Here is a 23,000-nt window from a genome sequence, read left to right on the forward strand (position 1 = left end):
CAAAATCTGGCCCCTAATCACCAACACTATCCCACTCCCTGGTAACTGTTTGCAACCTTAGTGTCATATTTGACCCCGAGATGAGCTTCTCTGCATTTTTGTGCCATCACTGAGACCACTTATTTCGACCTCCATAACATCCCGAGTCCACCCTGCCTCAGCTCAATGCCGCTGAAACCCTCAACCATGTGATTTTCACCTCCAGTCTTGATTATTTCCATGAACTCCTGGACAGCCTCACATGCCCAATCCTCTGTGAGCTTAAGGTCATCCAAAACTCTGTTGCCTTTGTCCTAACTCGCACCAATCCCATTCATCCATCATCCCTGTGCTTCCTCACGTGCTGTAACAACTGTCACTCTGCTGAACTACACCGGCTCCTGGATAAGCAACGCATTGATTTTAAAATTCTGATCCTTGTTTTCACATCTCTCCAGGGCCTTGCCATCTCCACAACTCTGAACCTTCTCCAGCTCTTTTTAAACAAATTCACAGCAAAAAAAAAGCTTGACCAAAATACCCTGCATGGCCTGCAGGAACCGAATTGGCATGAAAACAAAAATCTCTTGTATAAATTTCAGTCTTTCTAAAATAAACCTGCTAAACTTGCTGGACTCTGAGACTAAAACAAATGCTATCAGGAAAAACAACAGGAATAGCGCAGGCAAGCAAGACACACTGGTTTTTGGATTCATGAAGAATAGACCTCGGAGACTGTACAACTTAGAAAAGATGGAGATAGCATTCCAGCAAAATACAAACACATTTTTCCAGAAGAATGACTGCAAGGGGCTTCACATAATGGAAAATTACTGGGAAAGTGAAAGAAAGATGGACAGCTTTCTGGGCAGGTTGAAATTATTTGAATTCCACAAAGGGCGCAAAATATAATTGGGTATTGTGCTTTTAAAAGAAGCTCCTGGGATGGTGTGGCTGTCAATATAGTCACACAGGTTCAGCCCTGCAGTCGCGAGACCAGCACTGCAGTTGAGGGAAGGAGAAACCCGACCTAGTGTCGGAAGCAGAGTCTGCAATCAACGGGAGCTGGTTACTTTGGGTGATTGTATGGCGAGCTGGTAACATATTTCAGCATTCTAATGCCAGATATTGTTGAAGAATTCATGTGCTGGGATTAAAGTAACAATGCAGTTTTTTTTATTTTTATCATTTTCTTTTCTTTCTCAACCTGCTAAACCTGTAATCATTTTCTATAATCATTTTAATTTTTCTGCCATCATTTTAAATCTGTGCCTGGTTTAAATCATGGGTACAAATAAATTAATCCTATTAAGCATAACAACCTTGAATGAGTCATCAATTTGTTCTCTTGTAATTCGTGGGTCAAAACGAACTTTACGTTTGAGTGAATGTTTAAAATAAGAAAGGATATATTGGCCTTGGAGGAATTGCAGCACAGATTTACCAGAACCTTACTGGACTCCAAGGGTTAAGCTATGAGGAGAGAATAAACAAGCTAGGATTGGAATTTAGAAGGTTAAGGGGTGATTTGATTGAAGTTTTCAAGATATTAAGGAGAACAGATTGGTAGATTGGAAGAAACTATTTCTGATAGTCTGGAAAGACTGGACTAGGGGGCATAAGTCTAAAAATTAGAGCCAGACCTTCAGGAGTGAAACTAGGAAACACTCCTTCATGCAAAGAGCGGCAGAAGTTTGGAACTCTCTTCCGCAAACAGCAACTATTGCAACATCAGTTCTTAATTTTAAAACTGATATTGATAGATGCGTGTAGACCATTTTATTCGTTTCATGGGATGTGATGTTTTAAGGAATATGGAGCAAAGGCAAGCATATGGAGCTAGGTCGCAGGTTAGCCATGATCTCACTGAATGGCAGAAAAGGCTTGAGGGGCTAAATGGCCTGTTCCTATGGAGATAGACATGTTTATTTGGTTAGTGGATGATCTGTGACATATGGACAGAGTGCGATAATGAACGAGAGAAAGATAGATGGATAGAGATAGGAAGAGTGATGAAAAATAGATACAGGAATAGAATGAGTTAGAGAGTGAGAGGAAGAAGTACGAGAGAGATAAAGTACAGAAAGACAGAGGAGGAGAGGCAGACTGACAGTCAGATAAAAGAGAGATCTCTGAGAGGAGCGACACAAAAGGAGAGGCCCGGGACAGAAGCAGCACAAAAGGAGGCGCCCGGGACAGAAGCAGCACAAAAGGAGAGGCCCGGGACAGAAGCAGCACAAAAGGAGAGGCCCGGGACAGAAGCAGCACAAAAGGAGAGGCCCGGGACAGAAGCAGCACAAAAGGAGAGGCCCTGGTCAGAAGCAGCACAAAAACAGAGGCCCGGGACAGAAGCAGCACAAAGGGAGAGGCCCAGGACAGAAGCAGCACAAAGGGAGAGGCCCGGGACAGAAGCAGCACAAAGGGAGAGGCCCGGGACAGAAGCAGCACAAAGGGAGAGGCCCTGGTCAGAAACAGCACAAAACAGAGGCCCGGGACAGAAGCAGCACAAAAGGAGAGGCCCAGGAGAGCAGCAGTACATAGAGACGCCAGGGGTGGAGGCAAAGCAGCACTCTGATTGGGTTGCGGGTCTGAACTGGACAAGAAAAAAAAAATCATGAAGGAATATCACAGGACAAAATGTCACGTTGGGTGAGAGTTACTGGTAAGCTTTCAACTATTAAGACTAGCAGCAGCTGGCATCAATGTGGTGCATCCGCGAAGCTGAGTGTTTCATGGATAGTATGCTTGCAGATGTGGTCACCGCACATCTTAAGAGTGTACAGGCAGAGAGAGAATAGGTAAAAGCCAGACAGTCGAGGAGGACCAGTCGGGTCGTGCAGGAGGCCCTTGAGTGTCTCTCAATCTCCAACTAGTATTCAGTTCTGAATACGAGTGAAGGTGACGGTTCCTCTTGAGAGTGCAAGCAGAGCCAAGTCCACAGCACCTCAGCGATAGAGAGGGACAGGAAGAGGATCGGGAAAGCAATAGTGATAGGAGATTCTATAGTTAGAGGAACAGACAGGCATTTCTGTGGCCTCAGATGTGAATTCAGGGATTGCATGTTGCCTCCTTGGTGCCAGGGTCAAGGATATCATTGAGCAGCTGCAGAGCACTCTCGGGGGGAGGGTGAACAGCCAGCAGTTGTGGTCCATATTGGTACCAATGACATAGGTAAGAAAGAGGGACGAGGTCCTGCAGGCAGATTTTAGGGGGCTAGGAAAGAAACTAGCAAGCAGGACTTCAAAGATAGTAATCTCCAGTTTACTCAAGGTGCCATACGCTAGCGAGGAAAGAGATCGGAGGATAGAACAGATGCAAGTGTGGCTGGAGTGTGTGTGCAGGATGGAGGGCTTTTAGATTCCTGTGACATTGGGATCGGTTCTGGGGGAGGTGAGAGCTGTACAGGGTTGCACCTGAATAGAGCCGGGACCAATGTCCTTGCGGGGCGGTTTGCTAGTGCTACTGGGGAGGGTTTAAACTAACTTGGCAGGGGTATGGAAACCAGAAAGTAACATTAGGGAGGAGAAACAAGGTGCACAAAGAATTGGGACAGACAGTTAGCACTAGGGTAAGAAATAGTAAGGTATTAGGTGGGGTCAGACTAAGAGGAAATGCATTAAGGCTTAAATTGGGTTTACAGTGCATATGTGTGAATGCAGGGAGTGTGGTAAATAAGGTTGGTGAGCTCCAGGTGCAGGTAGCTACATGGGAATATGATGTGGTGATAACGGAGAACTGGTTCAAAAAAGGACAAGACTCGATGCTAAATATTCCTGGATACAAGGTGTTCAGCAAAGATAGGGAAGGAGAGGGTTAAAATCCTGGAACTCCCTTACTAACAGCACTGTGGGTGTACCTACACCCCAAGGACTGCAGCTGTTTAAGAAGGAAACTCACCACCGCTTTCTCAAGGGCAATTAGGGATGGGCAATAAATGCTGGCCTCGCCAGCGATACTCACATCCCACGAACAAATAAAAAGAGTAAGGGTGCCAGTATTGATTAAGGCTAATATTACAGTGCTGGAGAGAGAGGATGTCCTAGATGAGTCAAGGACAGAATCTATTTGTTTAGAGCTAAGAAATAATAGAAGTACCATTACATTACTGGGCATATTCTATAGGCCATCAACTAGTGGGAAAGATACAGAGGAACAAATTTGCAAGGAAATTACAGAGAGGTGCAAAAACTATAGTTATAATGGGGACTTTAATTATCCTAATATAGACTGGGATAGTAACAATGTAATGGACAGAGGGGGTAAAGTTTTATAAAGTGTGTTCAGGAAAAAGTTCCAGATCAGTATGTTTCCGGTCCAATGAGGAAGGAGGCATTACTGAATCTGGTTTTGGGAAATGAGGTGGGACAGGTGGATCAAGTGTCAGTAGGGAAATATTTCAATGACAGTGCTCATAGTCTCATAAGATTTAGGTTAGCTAAGGAAAAGAACAAGGAACAAAACAAAGTAAAAAATAATTAATTGGGGGAGGGCCAATTTCAATGGGGTGAGAACAGACCAGTCCCGGGTAAATTGGAATCAAAGATTGGCAGGCAAAACAGTAATTGAACAATGGGCTGCCTTTAAAGAGATGGTTCCAGTACAGTCGAGGTACATACCAGGAAGGGAAAAGGTCGAACAAACTAAGCGAGAGCTTCCTGCATGATGAAAGAGATAGAGAGCAAGACTTAGCAGAAAACAGCTACATGGGAAGGCGGTGGCATAGTGGTAATGTCACTGGACTACTAATCCCTGGGGACATGGGTTTGAATCCCACCACGGCATAGTGAAATTTGAATTCAATTAAAAAAACAAATCTGGAATTTAAAAAATAAGCTCGTCTAACGGTGACCATGAAGCCATGGTCAATTGTGGTAAAAATGTCTAATTAAGACTAATGTCCTTTAGAGAAGGAAATCTGCCATCCTTACCTGGTCTGGCCTACGTGTAACTCCAGACCCACAGCAATGTGGTTGACTCTTAAATACCCTCTGAAATAGCCTAGCAAACCACTCAGATTCACAAGGGCAATTAGGGATGAGCAATAAACTACAGTTTTACCTCGATGGTGGGAAAGCTTTTAGAAAGGATAATCCAGAACAAAGTTAACAGGCACTTGGACAAATGTGGATTAATTAAGGAAAGCTAGCACAGATTTGTTAAGTGCAAATCATGTTTAACTTATTACATTTTGTTTTTTTGATGAGGTAACAGAGAAGGTCGATGAGGATAATGCAGCTTATTAGGTGTACAAGGACTTCCAAAGATGTTAATAAAGTGCCACATAACAGGCTTGTCAGCAAGTTTGAAGCCCATGGAATAAAAGGATCAGTGGCAGCATGGATAAGAAGTTGGCTGAGTGGCAGGAAACAGAGTAGTGATGAATGGTTGTTTTGCGGAATAGAGGAAGGTATATAGTGGGGTTCCCCAGTATTAGGGCCACTGCTTTTCTTGATTAATATTAATGACCTAGACTTGGGTGTGCAGGGCACAATTTCAAAATTTGCTGATGTCACCAAACATGGAAGTAATGTGAACTGTGAGGAGGATAGTGATAGACTTCAAGGGGACAGACAGGCTGGTGCAATAGGTGGACATATAGCAGATGAAATTTAATGCAGAAAAGTGTAAAGTGATACATTTTGGTAGGAAGAACAAGGAAAGGCTATATAAAATAAAGGATACAATATAGGGTTGCAGAAGCAGAGGGACCTGAGGGTATATGTGCACATATCATTGAAAGTGGCAGGGCAGGTTGAGAAAGCAGCTAACAAGGCATCAGGGTCCTGGGCTTTATATACAGAGGCATAGAGTACAAAAGCAAGAAAGTTATGAAGAACCTTAAGAAGACACTGGTTCAGCGTCAATTGGAGCATTACGTCCAATTCTGAGCACCACACTTTAGGAAAGATGTGAAAGCATTGCAGAGTGTACAAAAAAGATTTACAAGAATGGTTCCAGGATGAGGGACTTTAGTTATGAGGATAGATTGGAGAAATTGAGGTTGCTCTCCTTGGAGAAAGTTGGGAGGAGATCTAATAGAGGTGTTCAAAATCATGAGGGGTTTGGACAGAGAAGATAGGGAGAAACTGTTCCCATTGGCAGAAGTGCATTTTATGCCAAACCCTGAAGTAATATCATGACTTGGTGGGTGTGTTAAAACACTACATATGGTTGAGCTGAAAATTCTTCAGGGCTTCCGACCCAATTTTGCACCCGTCCCCCACCGCCCGCTGAATGCTCCTCAGAATTATTACTGGGGCCAAAAAGCCAGACAGATAGAGACAGAAAGACTCAGCTCTGATAATACACAAGAAACAAAAGTATGAGGCATAGTGGTTATGGATTTTTATCGCAGGCCTTCATTGCCCTCTGCTCAGAGAAACAGAGTTCTGTGTGTGCATGCTACTCAGTGGCATTGGAATGTTGGCTAGATTTCAGCCAGTCAATTCTCTGGCAATGTTAAAAAGTTGTGATGAATTTAAGAAGTTCCCAGGAATGGACTGCATTAACACTTCTTTCATAGAATTACATAGAAGTTATAACAGGCAAAGAGGCCATTTGGCCAAGCAGTGTTTTACAGTTTATCCTCTATACACGTGATAGTCCTACTGACATTTAATTCTACCTTTCACTTTTATCCACATTCCACCATTTTATCAATATTCCTCTTGCTGTTTCCTTCGGTCCTCAGTATTAATTACTAAGCTTATTGCGATTAATTTAAACACCAATCTCTCTGACCCTATATCCAAATCATTCACACACACTGTACTAAACCACAGCTGACAGTCAGTTTCATGTATTTACAGCACGTAATCCCCCTTCAGTAATATTTCCATGCTTAGTTTCTTACCTATTCTAGCCCTCCTATTACTATTGCGAGTTTAGTTATACCATAACATTACGAATTAGCAACTGTGCCAGTGTATCATTTGAGGTGTCTCATGCCTGTTATGCAAATACAATTTGGGTGACCAGTCACTCAAGTGGCAATACACAGTTTGCACTAACATGAAGTTGGAATTGGCTCGCAATACATAGTATAAATGCTTAGAAAAGCAAATTGTTAAGTTTTGAATTCATGTATTAACTTCCTTCCAACTTAATTTTTTTTGATATCCCCACACAAATGCTGCCCAGCTCTGTGTTAGTGTAAGAGTTTGATTTAAACTGTCTTGACAGCTTTTTCAATGCAAAATTTGCTGCTGGGAACACTACTCCACCCAGGCAGAAAGGAGCTACACTGGGAAGTTAATGTTATTTTAGAAGTTTACAAAGACTCCATTTTCCACCAAATTCAGTGGGAAAGACCACAACTGGATGTTAATGCCACCAGACAAAAATATTAACTTGGATAATGCTCTGTAGACTAAGCAAAAAGCTACATTCAGAAATGTACATAAAAGGTACTTTGATGTTTCACCATTTCTGGTTTTCTAAGTGACTTGTTTGAAGGACATCACTGTTTACCTCAATAATTGGCTGGCGTGAGATGCAAGATTGATTGTTGAACTTGGCAATATCATGTTCAATTATTATGCTGGTACCGAAGATCACATTTGAGAACTGGGATGATTCTTTACAAGGCTTTACGGTTCTTTAGAACATAAAGAGGCAATAAAAAAGACCATTCAATCTATTAAGCCTCCTCCTTATATCGTCTACCAGATCATGAATTCTACTTCAACCATTCCACTTCATAAGACATACTGCATAAATGTTGCTTGAACTTAAGAAAATAAGTGAATATTGATCGCTCTCTCTGCATCGCCAACACTGTCTTGCATCAACATTATTTTTTTTCCTCATTACTTTGAAAACCTGGATCGTTTTCTTTTAGCAAAAACAAGGCTTTCCTGTGATTAGACTTCTCCATCCCCACCCACAGTCCTGAAATGCTTCTTGTTGACATTCTCTCAACTCGGAAGAAATGCACCAGCTCCTTTTAAAAGGACATAAGATATAGCAGCAGTCAGCAATACAGCCCCTTGAGGATGCTCTGCCATTCAATAAGATCATGGCTGAACTTGCACATCAACTCCACTTTCCTGCCCTATCTCCATATCCTTTGATTCCTTAAATGACCATGAATCTATCAATCTCAGTCTTGAATATACTTCTCTGGGCAGAGAATTCCAAAGATTCACAACCCTCTGAGTGAAGAAATTTCTCATCTCAGTCCTAAATGGCCGACCCCATATCCTAAGGCTATGACCCATATTTCTAGACTCTTAAGGCAAGAGACAAAGCTTCTCAGCATCTAACCCATCAAGCCTTCTAAGAACTTAATCTTTTTAAATTAGACATTTCTCATTCTTCTAAACTCGAGACATTATAGGCCCATTCTACTCAGAGGACAACCCACTCATCCCAGTAAACAAACTAGTGAACCTTCATTGCACCTCCTCTAAAGCCGGTATATTCTTTCTTAGGCAAGGGGACCAAAATTGCACACTGAACTCCAGGGGTGGCCTTACCAATTTTCAAGTAAATTGCTCCTTTGGAGAGCCAGCGCAAACACAAGGGGCTGATTTTTTTTCTCTCCTGGGATGTGGGCATTGCTGGCTCAGCCAGCATTTACTGCCCATCCCTAATTGCCCTTGAGAAGGTAGTGGTGAGCTGCCTTCTTGAACTGCTGCAGTCCTTGGGGTATAGGTACACCAACAGTGCCGTTAGGAAGGGAGTTCCAGGATTTTGACCCAGCGACAGAGAAGGATTGGCAATATACTTCCAAGTCAGGATGGTGTGTGGCTTGGAGGGGAACTTGCAGGTGGTGGTGTTCCCAGGCATCTGCTGCCCTTGTCCTTCTAGGTGGTAGAGGTCGCGGGTTTGGAAGGTGCTGTTGAATGAGCCTTGGTGAGTTGCTGCAGTGCATCTTGCAGATGGTACCCAATTCTGCCACAGTGCGTCGGTGGTGAAGTGAAGGAACTGAATGTTGAAGGTGATGGATGGGTGCCAATCAAGTGAGCTGTTTTGTCCTGGACGGTGTTTAGATTCTTGAGTGTTGTTGGCGCTGCACTCATCCAGGCAAGTGGAGAGTATTCCATCACACTTCTGACTTGTGTCTTGTGATGGTGGGCAGGCATTGAGGAGTCAGGAGGTGAGTTAATCGCCGCAGCATTTCCAGTCTCTGACCTGCTCTGGTAGCCTCAGTATTTATGTGGCTGGTCGAGTTCAGTTTCTGGTCAATGGTAATCCCCAGGATGTTGATGGTGGGAGATTCAGCGCTAGTAAGGGAGATGGTTAGATTCTCTCTTGTTTGAGATAGTCATTGCTTGGCACTTGTGTGGTGTGAATGTTACTTGCCACTTATCAGCCCAAGCCTGGATGTGGTCCAGGTCTTGCTGCATATGGACACAGGCTGCTTCAGTATCTGAGGAGTTGCGAATGGTGAACATTGTGCAATCATCAGCGAACATCCCCACTTCTGACCTTATGATTGAAGGAAGGTCATTGATGAAGCAGCTGAAGATGGTTGGGCCTAAGAACTACCCTGAGGAACTCCTGCAGAGATGTCCTGGGACTGAGATGATTGACTTCCAACAACCACATTCCTTTGCGCTAGGTATGACTCCAATCAGTGGAGAGTATTCTCCCTCATTCCCATTGACTTCAGTTTTGCTAGGGCTCCTTGATGCCATACTTGGTCAAATGCTGCCTTGATATTAAAGGCAGTCATTCTCACCTCACCTCTGGAGTTCAGCTCTTTTATCCATGCTTGGACAAAGGCTGTAATGAGGTCAGGCGCTGAGTGGCCCTGGCTGAACTCAAACTGAACGTCAGTGAGCAGGTTATTGTTGAGCAAGTGCCACTTGATAGCACTGTCGACAACCCTTTCCATCACTTTGCTCTGATTGAGAGTAGAATTATAGGACGATAATTGGCCAGGTTTGATTTGTCCTGCTTTTTGTGTACAGGACATACTTGGGCAATTTTCCACGTTGCCAGGTAGATGCCAGTGTTGTAGCTGTACTGGAACAGCTTGGCTAGCGGCGCGACTAGTTCTGGAGCATAAGTCTTCAGTACTATTGCCGGAACGTTGTCAGGGCCCAAAGCCTTTGCAATAGCCAATGCCTTCAGCAGTTTCTTGATATCACGTGGAGTGAATCAGATTAGCTGAAGTCTGACATCTGCGACGTTGGGGACCTCAGGAGGAAGCAGAGAAGGATCATCCATTCGACACTTCTGGCTGAAGATGGTTGCAAGTGCTTCAGCCTTATCTTTTGCACTGATGTGCTGGGCTCTCCCATCATTGAGGATGGGGATATTTTCAGCGTCTCCTCCTCCTGTTAGTTGTTTAATTGTCCACCACCGTTCACGAATGGATTTGGCAGGACTGCAAAACTGATCTGATCCGTTGATTGTGGGATCACTTAGCGCTGTCTATCACCTGCTGCTTCCGTTGTTTAACATGCAAGTAGTCCTGTGTTGCAGCTTCACCAGCTGACACCTTATTTTTAGGTATGCCTGGTGCTGCTCCTGGCATGCCTTCCTGCACTCTTCATTCAACCATGGTTATTCCCCCAGCTTGATGGTAATGGTAGAGTGGTGGATATGCCGGGCCTTGAGGTTACAAATTGTGATTGAAGACAATTCTGCTGCTGCTGATGGTCCACAGCACTTCATGGATGCCCACTTTTGAATTGCGAGATCTGTTCGAAATCTAACCCATTTAGCAGGGTAGTAGTGCCACAGGGCGGCGCAGTGGCTAGCACCGCAGCCTCACAGCTCCAGCGACCCGGGTTCGATTCTGGGCACTGCCTGTGCGGAGTTTGCAAGTTCTCCCTGTGACCATGTGGGTTTCCTCCCACAGCCAAAGACTTGCAGGTTGATACGTAAATTGGTAATTGTAAATTGCCCCTAGTATAGGTAGGTGGTAGGGGATGTGAGAGGGTAATGGGATTAATGTAGGATTAGTATAAATGGATGGTTGATGGTCGGCACAGACTCGGTGGGCCGAAAGGCCTGTTTCAGTGCTGCATCTCTAAATAAATAAATAAATATGGGATTAACGTAGGATTAGTATAAATGGGTGGTTGAAGGTCGGCAAAGACTCGGTGGGCCGAAGGGCCTGTTTCAGTGCTGTGTCTCTAAATAAATAAAATAAAAACAACATGATGGTGGGTATCTTCAATGTGAAAACAGGACTTCGTCTCCACAAGGACTGGGCAGTGAATACTCCTACTGGCAAGGACAGATGCATCAGCGACAGGTAGACTGGTAAGAACAAAGTCAAGTAAGTTTTTTCCCTCGTTTGTTCCCTCAGCACCTGCCGCAGACCCACTCTAGCAGCTATGTCCTTTAGGACAGGGCCAGCCTGGTCAGTAGTGGTGCTACCGAGCCACTGTTGGTGATGGACATTGAAGTCCCCCACCAGAGTATATTCTGTGCCCCTGCTATCCACACTGCTTCTTCCAATTGGTGTTCAACATGGAGAAGCAAGGTGGTGGGGGGGGGGGGGGCGCGATAGGTGGTAATCAGCAGGAGGTTTCCTTGCCCATGATTGACCTGATGTCACGAGACTTCATGGGGTCTGGAGTCAATGTTGAGAACTCCATGGGCAACTCACTCCTGACTGTATTCCAGTGTGCCGCCATCTCTGGTGGGTCTGTCCTGCCGATGGGACAGGACAAACCCAGGGATGGCAGTGTCAGGGACATTGTCTGTAAGGTATGATTCCGTGAGTATGACTGTGTCTGGCCTCCTTCTGTACTGTAACAATTCTGTGATTCGGCCCTGCTACCATGTCTCTAGTAATAGATTCTAGCATTTTCTCTGCTACTGATGTCAGGCTAACTGGCATAGAGTTCCTGGTTCACTCTCTTCCTTCTTTCCTGAACAGCTGGGGTTCATTTGTTAACTTCCAACTGGCAGGGACCATTCTACAATGTGAGAAATTTTAGATGATCAAAACATCCACTATCACTGTAGCCACCTCTTTTAAAACCTGAGGATCAGGCCGTCAGGTCCAGAGATTTGTCGGCTTTTAGTTCCATTAATTTCTCCAGTACTTATTCTTGGTGAATATTAATTACTTTCCGTTCCTCACTCCCATCAGACCCTTTGCTCCCCACTGTTTCCAGGATGTTTTTTGTGTCTTGTATAGTAAGGTGTCCAAAACAGCACATTTCAAATGTGGTCTCACAAGTGATTTATGCAAGGTTAGACATGTTTGTGCTGACTTAGTCAAATGCATGTGAATTTATTTATTTATTCTTGGGATTTGGGTGTTGCTGGCAAGGTAGTATTGATGGGATATTTCTAGCTAGATAGAAAGAACATACTACACATAAATAGGCCAACTGGCCCAAGCATCCAATGACCACTATTCATCTAACCCTACTCGCATAACCTTCTATTCCATCTGAGAAAGAAGCAAAGCGGCTTCAAGAGGATTTGAACAGGCGTAGTGAGTGGGCAAGAACGTGGAAGATGGAATATAAGGTGGAAAAATGTGAGGTTATCCACTTTGGTAGGAGGAATAGATGTGCAGAATATTTCTTAAATGATATGAGATTAGAAAGTGTAGATGTAGAAAGGGACCTGGGTGTCCTTGTCAATAAGCAATTCGGAAGGAAAATGGCACTTTAGCCTTTATCACAAAAGGATTTGAGTACAGGAGTAGTGAAGTCTTGCCTCAATTGTATAGAACCTTGGTTAGACCGTACTTGGGAGTACTGTGTGAAGTTTTGGTCCCCTTACCTTAGGAAGGATATTATTGCCATAGAGGGAGTGCAACGAAGATTCACCAGATTTGTTCCCGGGATGGCAGGATTGTCCTAAGAGGAGAGATTGGGGTAACTGGGCCTGCATTCTCTAGAGTTTGAAGATCTCATTGAAACCTACAAAATACTTAAAGGGATAGACAGGGTAGATGCACCTAAGATGTTTCCCCTGGTTGGGGAGTCTAGAACCAGGGGACACAATTTCAAAATAAGGTGGAAGCCACTTAGGACAGAGATGAGGAGACATTTCTTTACTCAGATGGTTGTGAATCTTTGGAATTCTCTACCCCAGAGGGCTGTGGAAGCTCAGTCATTGAGTATGTTTAAAGCAGATTGACAGATTTCTAAACACAAACCATAAAGGACATCCTAGACAGTCATGGAAATGGGCAAACGGAAGATAAACTTCCCCAAATAACATGTTTATTCGGATGCCAAAAAAGGGGCAATTTTAATAAGTTTTAGGATTTGTGAATGAATGAGAGAAATGTATGTTTTTTTCTGTATCTTATATTGTCTCTTGACCTTTTTAATGAAATGTGCCTTTTCTCAAATCACATTTCATTCCGCTGGGTGTGGCCCCTACCTGTCAAGAATGAGGCACATTAATTTTGTCATGAACATTGATTTTAAACTGTTACTGGAGTGAAGAGACTGCTAAGGTGATACAATCTAAGACGTGGTCAGACCAGTTCGTCACATGACTAACCTGCTTGGCAACTTGGGGTTTTCTGAATTGTACCAACAGTTTGAACTCAGAAAGACTGTTTGCTTCTGGATTGAGAAGATATCTCCTGTCTGCTCCCATCTCTTTCTCACAAGCTTCTGAAGACACATGAACCCCAAGAGAGAAAAATCTCCTATAGCAAACAAGGTTTAAGAATAATACTGGGCCCCAACGAAAAGCACGATCTACCTACAATCAAGGACTCTACAGTGAGCTCGAGGAAACATAACAAAAACTCTTCAGATATTGTTTCAAACATTTCCACTTCATTTTTCTTCTGCTCTTTTCTGTCTCTATTTGCATGTGTGTATTGCGTATGCATGCTAGCGTGGGCACGTCATGTATCCGTAGGCATTATTAGAATTTAAGTTTATTAAGATAAAAGAAGAAAAGTTCAAACTTAAGAAATCCTATTTGTGCTGGTTTCTTGGCCTTATAATTGGAAAGTGAACAAGGGACCAAGGGGGAGCTAAAAACACGGTGTGTTTAAAATTAAGCTCTGTTACGGGAAGACCAGGTGAAGGCTGAAAGCGAACCTTAGACCTCTTTCTCACTGGGTCATAACAAAAGGTATTGGAATCTGTGGCTGGTCTGGTAGACAAGGAACAAGACTGTTATTGCAAGAGACAATCATGTTCAGGTTTGCAGTCAGGATGCAGAATCTGCCTGAGGGGTGGCATTGGTTGCTGGCTAGGAATGGAAGAGTCCAGAAGAAGCTCTCAATGCTCAGCAAGCACACAGCCTTAAGGATGTTGGAAATTGCAGTTAAAGGCATTCCTCTAATTCTAATTCTAAAAAAAAAGGGAAGTCTGAAAGACCACTGGCTATATGATCGTGTTAAGGGGTGGGTGAGAGGAGGTTGATAAAGGGAAATTGAAGAAATTAAAAACAGGAAGTGCTGGAAATACTCAGCAGGTCTGGCAGCATCTATGGAGAGAGAAGCAGAGTTAACGTTTCAGTTAAGTGACCTTTCATTCAGAACTGGAGAAGAATTGTAGTTCTTGAAATTTATTCTCAACTGAATTTTCATGACATGCCTCATAACACTGTATGGTGAAGTCCAGTCTTTAGCTGATTTCTTTTTATTCAGCTATGACACTATACTACTAAAATCCCAGTCAAACAGTTTTCTGTTGAAATAAGCCCCCAGCACTCATGCTTCAAACAGGAACCTGCCACTGAACAACCATAACTCAAAAAGATAACACTACCAACTGTGAGGTACCACTGCTGGTAGCCTTGCAGTTGTTGCTGCTGAAATTCAATTCAAATTACTCAACAGTATTTGAGACAAAAAGGACTTTTTTCTGGAGCTACAACACTGGACACTTTTTATTTTTATTGTATATTGGATTTTGCACAGAACCTGAGCAATATAGTTGCAACTATTTTAATCAAATTTTAAAAATGAAATCTTGATAGTTTTACATCACTTATGTGAACACAGAAACATAGAAAATAGGAGCAGGAGTAGGCCATTTGGCCCTTCGAACCTGCTCCACCATTCATTACGATCATGGCTGATCATCCAACTCAGTAAGCTGTTCCCGCTTTCTCCCCATACCTTTTGATCCCTTTAGACCCAAGAGCTATATCTAACTCCTTCTTGAAAACATAATGTTTTGGCCTCAACTGCTTTCTGTGGTAGTGAATTCCAAAGGGTCACCACTCTCTGGGTGAAGAAATTTCTCCTCATCTCAGTCCTAAAAGGTTTACCCCATATCCTTAGACTATGACCCCTGGTTCTGGACTCCCCCACAATCAGGAACATCCTTCCTGCATCTACCCTATCAAGTCCTGTTAGAATTTTATAAGTAATTGATTGCTGGCAGCCATCATTTAAAAATAGAGCTCCAAGCTCCTATAGTCAGAAATACATACTGGCACTGCCTTTCTAGCTTATGCTAATGTTGGAGACAAAGGACAAAAAAAAAAAATCACCAGACAAAAATGTATGTTAGTGAATGCTGCCATGTATTTTGAAGGCAATAATGTCACTAACGCATAGAAGCTATGCTATTATGTGCTGCCAAATTTTTTTCAGTTGCTACCAAGTAACCTTACCCTACGCGTTGTGACCTGGGGCAATGGAAATGGTTTTATTTTACATGTCAACCGCAACTATCTTCAAAGATACGTTACAGGGAAAACAGTAAGAAACTGAGACATATTTATATAAATCTCACTTGCCCTTCATTTCTAAAACCAGAATACCCACAAATTAGATTTATTATTTTACATTTGTTTAATGATGGCATTATACAGCACATCTTGTGCCAGTGTTTTATATTTTTGGCACTGCACTGAAGCAGTATGATTGCTGAACTGTAACAGTTTGCCACTTTTATCCTACTGAAGATCATTTGGAAGCAAACACATTGATTATGCTGTACATAACTGCAAAAGCTTCAAAAAGACTTTATGAATATTTGAAAATTAAATTCAAAAAAGGACTCAAATGATCCACTGAGTCTCAGACGTTTCTCATGTAACACAGACAAACACTTCATCTGTTGTACTCCAACATTAGAAATTTAATCAACCACCAGGGGCCACATCCACAGAGCTCCACTGTCCTAAATTTGGAAGTATCGGACATCAGCACCAAAACTTTGTACTGTTAGTTCACACCACTTCAAAAAGTTATCAATATTGGGTTGGCAGTAATAACATAACTACACCATATTTTATTGTAATATTATTTCAAGTTTTTTTGAAAAATCTGATTGCTTGCTTCCTGTCTACAGTCCAAAGCAATCAGATGTCAGGTTCAATGTCAAAAACGCAAGGATTTCACATTCTCAATGCAAGGCAAATCTCAGGAAGAAGTGTCTGTATTTCTTAAATGATGTAAAAACTGCAGCTCTCTGAACAGAACCAAAATGTTTGAGCAAAAAAATAGTTTATACAGTAGATGCTTATACTTTTAGGGCAGATCAGTTCGATAGCTTTAACCCTTCGGAGTGAAAATGTGTAATTTCATGAAAGTGCCAAATCATCATGCATAAAAAGCAAGATTTTGTGAAACTCATCAATATAAGTAAGGTTTGGACAAAGTTTTAGAAAAAACCCATCACACCAGAACCTCTGTGATTGCCTCTTCTCCATGCAGTATTAGATTTCACCTATTAACCAAAGGCAAAGTAAAAAATCACAGCTCGGAAATTTTTTTTATTCAAAGTTACAATTGTAGGGATTGCAAAAGTTAGAATCATAGAGTTGTACAGCACAGAAACAGGCCCTTCGGCCCATCATGTCTGGGCTGGCCATCAAGCACCTAACTACTCTAATCCCATTTTCCAGCACTTGGCCTGTAGCCTTGTATGCTGTGGCGTTTCAAGTGCTCATCTAAATACTTCTTAAATGTTGAGGGTACTATTGTCTTTCAAGTCAGACACTGAACCAATATTAAATAAAAACAGAAAATGCTGGAAATACTCAGGCCAGGCAGCATTTGAGGAGAGAGAAACAGAGTTAATGTTTCAGGTCAATGACTTTTCTTTGGAACCGGAAAGGTTAGGGATGTAACAGGTTTTAAGCTACAACAGATAGCGAAGGTGGGGGTGGCGGGGGGCAGAGGAGGAAGAATCTTCTGTGATAGGGTGGAAGGTAGGAGAGATTAAATGATAAAAAGGATGATGGTACAAGGCAAATAGGCAGCAGTAATGGGACAAGTAAAGAAACAAAAGATGGGTCTAGGAGAGGTGTAAATGTAAAAAGCAGAATCATCACTAACAGCTGCCATCCAAAAAGAAAAGAAAAAATTGGGGGCAGAGATTATGATTTAAATTTTTGAACTCAATGCTAAGTCCAGAAGGCTGTAAAGTGCCTAATTAAAAAATGAGGTGCTGTACTTGAGTTTACATTGAGCTTCATTGGAATAGTGGAGAGGGCCAAGGACAGAGGGGTCAGAATGGGAGTGCGGTGGAGAATTAAAATGACAGGTGTCCAAAAGATCAGGATCATGCCTATGGACTGAACGGAGGTGCTCATCAAAAAGGTCACCCAATCTGCTTTGAGTCTCCCCAATGTACTGGAGACCATGTCATGAGCAGAAAACAATATACTGAATTGAAATTACAAGTAAATCACTGTTTCACCTGGAAAGTGTTTCTGGCCTTAGATGGTGAGAAGAGAAGAGGTAAACAGGCAGGTGCTGCACCAAATGTTATTAGCCCCATTCCAATGCTCTCATCTTGTCAGTTATTTTCTTCTGCCTCTTTGGGAACATACTAATTGGTAAAATGATTGACTTGGATGGAAAAGAATTTCTCAAATTGTATCAAAAGTTAGTATCCAAAATGCCTTGCTCATTAGGACTGCATGAGTCTACATAGGCTGTTTATCGTTATAATGCATCTTGATTTTACAGGTTCAGAATCTAGATTTCTAATGCCTGTTCTGAAAATTTCTTGTGGTTAAGTGCATTATTTAATCAGGAATCTTACTTAATGCAAACTATTGAATTAAACTTTTACATACCATTCCACCCAATCAGACTGTTAACAACGATGATAATGAGTAAAAACATTTTCTATGTCACATGCAATGCTTTTTAAGTACACAAACTTTATACAAAGTAAACAAATGTGACAAAGCCAACAAGAGCTCAAATTTCAGAAATGGAGCTGGGCTTGGATCAGATTTTATTTTTCTGGTCTTGCTTATCGGTAACTACCTGCAGCAATGAAATTCAAGCAAAAGGGTTACTTTGAGACAACACGTTCACACATGTAATACGTCCTCACCTTGAGATGGGGCTGTGACAGCAGCTTCACCAGTTCTCTGATCTCACTGTTGACTGGCGTGTTGTGCAGATCCTCAGTGAGCTATGAAATATAATGAAATAATAGAGAAAATTTCAATGAAATATTGTTTTCACTCATTGCATTTGCGACATTTGAGAAACTATCTGCTCAAAGCTATTACTTTCTCGGGTGTTCAAACGAAGGCCAGCATGAAGAATAACAGACCATTAATCACCACTCTTTTTTTTCTAGCCCTCAGTGGACGAACTTTGGCAGGACCCCTCAGCTCACTTTAATTCAGCTAATCATATGTGGCAAGATTTATTACATGGAAGGGTGAATTCAAGTACTCACTGTACAGATAAAGTCTTTGCAAACAAAACATGGGTCTCAGAGACATGCATGCTTTTTAAACTGTTTTCAGTGCAGTGGTGAAAGCTACACCACTACATGTAGACGCGCTGCTGGTATAATGGAGTAGATCAGGGTGCCCTCACCCTCACTCAACTCATGTTGACAGAAAACTGAAAATGATAAGTGCGGTACACGTGAACTGACTGTATTTCATCTGCACTGATTTGAAATCTGCTAACAAAAAAAAATTTTAAAAAAACCTAATTTGCCTTGAGTTTGGTTATTAACAAACTTTTCACAGCTGCAACTCTCAACAAATCTCCACATTGTTAATACAAATGTACCAAATCCCACACACACTGATGTTTTCAGGTTACTTAATTGATTCAAGAATAAAAGGTAATGGATTTTTAGCAGATACGTGGAGCAATGTGGCATCAACAGACTTGAGTCGTACTCTAACCCCTGTGTGTCACCTTCCCATTAAGCACAGCTGTAGCACCAGCTTTTCTCCTTTGCATTTATTTTCATCTCAAATTAGCCAACTCATCACCCATGATAGCTTCTTCACCTGCCCTGTTGGCACCTTAGGAGTACCCCAAAATTCCATCTTTGTTCGTTCATTTTCCTCAACTACATGCAGCTTTTCTGGCACATCATTCATCAGCATGGAGTCAGCTTCCATATGCATATAACTTAACACCGTATCTCCACTACAACCCTCAATTCCAAAACCACTCAGTATCGGCAACATCATTTTCCTCGCCAGCTGCTCATGCAGGCAGAAACAGGCAACCTATGTCCGAAAGCAAATTCAAGACATATCGTATCCATCACCAAAGCTGCCCATATATATCTCTGAAACATCACTCCATCCACACCTAATCCCAATCAATGCTGAAAAACTCATTTGTGTGGTAATTACTTCCAGGCTTCTCCAACTCTCTCTACGCTGCAGCCCTCCAACCACAGTTCCATCGTACACAACATCTCCATTGGCTATCTAGCCTCCAATGCATGAAATTGAAAATCTCATCCCCAGTCCAGCGAAGGAACGGTGACCGAGAGCATAGCGATAGTGGCGGCGACCCGAGAGTGGGGTGACAGCCGGAGGCCAAAGAGCGGGGCGAGAGCGGCGGAGGTCAAAGAGCGGGGCGAGAGTGGCGGAGGTCAAAGAGCGGGGCGAGAGCCGTGGCGACTGGAGAGTATGGTGAGAGCAGCGGCAAGCCAAGAGCACAAGGAGAGCAGCGGCGACCGAAGAACACTGCAATAACAGCAGCAGCCCGAGAACATAGCGGGGATAAAAGGAACAGCAGCGACCAGAGAGCACATCAAGAGCAGCGGTGACCCAAGAGCACAGCGGGGATAAAAGGAGCATTGATGACACAAAAGCATAGCAGGGATAAAAGGAGCAGCAGCGACCAGAGAGCACATCAAGAGCAGCGGTGACCCAAGAGCACAGCTGGGATAAAAGGAGCAGTGACGACCCAAAAGCATAGCAGGGATAAATTGCAAAGTGACTTCGCAGCACAAGGAGTCAGGTGGGGTGAGTGTACTGGTTGATTTAATTTAAAGTAAAACAATAAAAAATAAAGACCAGATCAGTTAATGAATATAAAAACGCAAGTCAATTTGATAATTTATCATATAATTACAGTGCTCAAATAATTAATCAGATCAAGGGGGATAATGCTTAATTTAACAAGGGATAGTAACACTAAAGGGTTCTGAATTTTCCCGTAAATTAAAATATGAGGTATATAAACTTTAAGAGTTAATTCAAAACATTTAAGTTAACCTCCCTATCAAATAAAGTGACATCAGCACAAGGGAAGCAACTGATTGGTGAATAGCTGGCGAGTGTATTTATTTAAGTCTTAAGTTTATTTCTGTTAATCAGTTAATTGTCGAATAAATGAAGGCATGGCATCTCAGTCCCATGGAGCGCACATCCTGCTTCATGTGGGAACACCAGGACTCTTCAAATGGCTTGGAAAACAACATGTGCAGGAAGTGTCATCAGCTAGAGCAGCTCGAGCTCTGGGTTTTGGAGCTTGAGCAGCTGCTGACATCCACAAGGCTGAGAGTTTCACTGATAGCACATTTCTGGATATGGTCTCCCCGCAGCTTAAGACAGACAGAGATGGAATGGGTGACTGCCGGGCAGTCAAGGAGGACTAGGTAGGTAGTGCAGGATGTTAAACTCCAGAAAACATGTTACGGAAGAATAATGCTGGAGCCTGTCTTTACTCAGTTTCACATTTATTATACAGAGTTAAAAGGATTACAAACATGTAACTCCTCACTCAAAACCCTTCACCAGTCCCCGTATATGTGCTCAAATAAGACCCCAATTAATACCCTCCATATAATCAAAAAATTAACAGATTAACAGATTCCCTTCTTTCTTTTATAATACAACTTGAATTAACACTCAAACATTTCAAATACAAATTCCATATTCTGTACAAAGTATTAAGATGTTCAAAGAATATTTCAAAATAAAAATAAATTCCATATTAGGTACAAAATATTACATTGTGAGATGCCACTCCTCTGGAACCCCTCATAATTTCTTTGTACTAGCATTCCTTTTTGTGAAACAATTGGATAGCTAATGATTTGCATCTACCCATTTAAGTTTTTTGAGATCTCCTTTCTCTCCAGCATTTGTTTCAATCCAGAAAGGTCAATATGTAGTCTTTTCTCACTCACACTTTTTGTCGGGTGTACACTGTCCCATAAAGAACGATTACCTACATAACATTCAATGGGTATCCTATCTTCAGTATATCCCCTGATCATAGTTTAACCCAAAATGTTTGACAAATAGAATCCCATATCAACTGCCTCCACAAGACCCAGTGTTTGGCTTTAACAACCCGTTTTACTTTCTTAGCCTCCCAAGCTAAAAAACAACATTTCCCATTTTCACCGATCAAAAATATTATGAAACCAGCTGCACTTGAATACCCATCAGCCAGATTAGCATGTAAAGCATCACTAAAAATTATTAGCTTCATGTTCTTTGGGTCACCCAAGGATGGGATCTTCAGCACACATTTCTCCAGATTTAGTTTTTTCAATGTTTTATTTGCCTTTAAAACATTCTCAACTTTTGGGTGTTGCATCATGGTGCTTAACTGTAGCACATCAAAACTAGCATCAGACCTAGTCTGAGTGCAAAACCAGTTTAATTGACCAACTAAGCTTTGCAATTGCTCAGTCTCTGCTTTAGATGTATCACATTCCTGTGATGACCTAATACGATTAACTGGGATGGGAGTATCAATCTCTAAATAGGATTGCTGATGTAAAGTTTTTCCAGATTTAGTCTGCTTAATACCTGCACCAATATATTTAAAGGCCCCACAAGCCTGACTCCCAATGGTAAATTCTGCCTTTATCTTAATAACATATTTCTCAAAATCCACAGTACCACCCCATAAGAAATCACCAACATGCATCATGAAGATGCCTGAAAGTTTCTCTTCATGATAGCAATAAAGCATTGCAGGACCTGCTTTTAGTTGAACACAACTAATTTTTACCAAAACAGATCTCACTGAGAAATACCACACCCTGAAAGCATCATTAAGGCCAGAGACGCATTTGTTCAGTTTCCATAATTTTCCTTCTGCATCTGCTGCCTCTCTAGGTGGTTTCACTTCTCTCTGAAAAGTATCACCCTGCAGAAATGCTGCTTTTATGACAATGGATCTACACTCCCATGAATACGTGGCCAAAAGAGCCAAAAAGATTTTCAAGATTACTTTTCCAGCTGTGGGAGCATCCACTCTAACATTGGTATCACCCAGTTGCTTTTCAAAACCCCTCGCAACTAACCTCGCTTTAGCCTTATAAGTTCCATCTGGAAGGATTTTTTCAGTACAAATCCATCTATGTGACAAACCAGGCTGTCCCCTGTCTGAGTCTCCAAACTCTCTCCAACTCTCTAATTCCTTATGTTTTGCTTCTCATTAGTTTATCCTCAAGCTTATTGCCAGCCACTAAAACTTCAAGGTAATGAGGACTTCTGCTTCTAGTTCTATTCTGAGACTGCCTCTAGCCTTTGTTTCATTGTGGAATCTGTTCAAACTACAGCCTCTATTAGCACTTTGATGTCTTTTGGAACTACTGCTAGATGATCTCCCTTGCACATTAGCGGAGGCTCTTTCTCCAGTGCATAATCGCTTCCTTACGCAAGAGTCACTTGCAGAACTTGCACTGCGCTTTCTTACCCTCCACTCTTTCACTCCATTTTGCCAGTCCACGGACCTTGCTTCTTGGTCATCATCTTGAATATGCAACCAATATTTAAACTTGCCTGTGGATTTTCCTGCACATCGCACAATTGTTGGTTCCCTCCATTTATTAGCCCATTCAGGAATATATGTCACCCGAGTATCTACTCGGGGCAATTGGCCTTTGGATGCAATAGCATTTTCCTGTGCTTCATGATCGCTC

At 42.2% G+C, this 23,000-nt stretch overlaps 1 protein-coding gene across 10 annotated transcripts in view; it reads right to left on the reverse strand.

The window, feature by feature from the left end:
- The window catches only part of mpp7a (MAGUK p55 scaffold protein 7a), a 594,283-nt gene that overhangs the window by 167,528 nt on the left and 403,755 nt on the right, over nt 1-23,000 (reverse strand). For all 10 annotated transcript variants that reach the window (XM_068014202.1, XM_068014172.1, XM_068014194.1 and 7 more), the window contains one exon: nt 18,180-18,260. In XM_068014202.1, coding sequence (XP_067870303.1) covers nt 18,180-18,260 — 81 coding nt within the window. The remainder of the gene's footprint in view (nt 1-18,179; nt 18,261-23,000) is intronic.

This window comes from Heterodontus francisci, chromosome 2, assembly GCF_036365525.1.
Source record: "Heterodontus francisci isolate sHetFra1 chromosome 2, sHetFra1.hap1, whole genome shotgun sequence".
NCBI classification, from domain to species: domain Eukaryota; kingdom Metazoa; phylum Chordata; class Chondrichthyes; order Heterodontiformes; family Heterodontidae; genus Heterodontus; species Heterodontus francisci.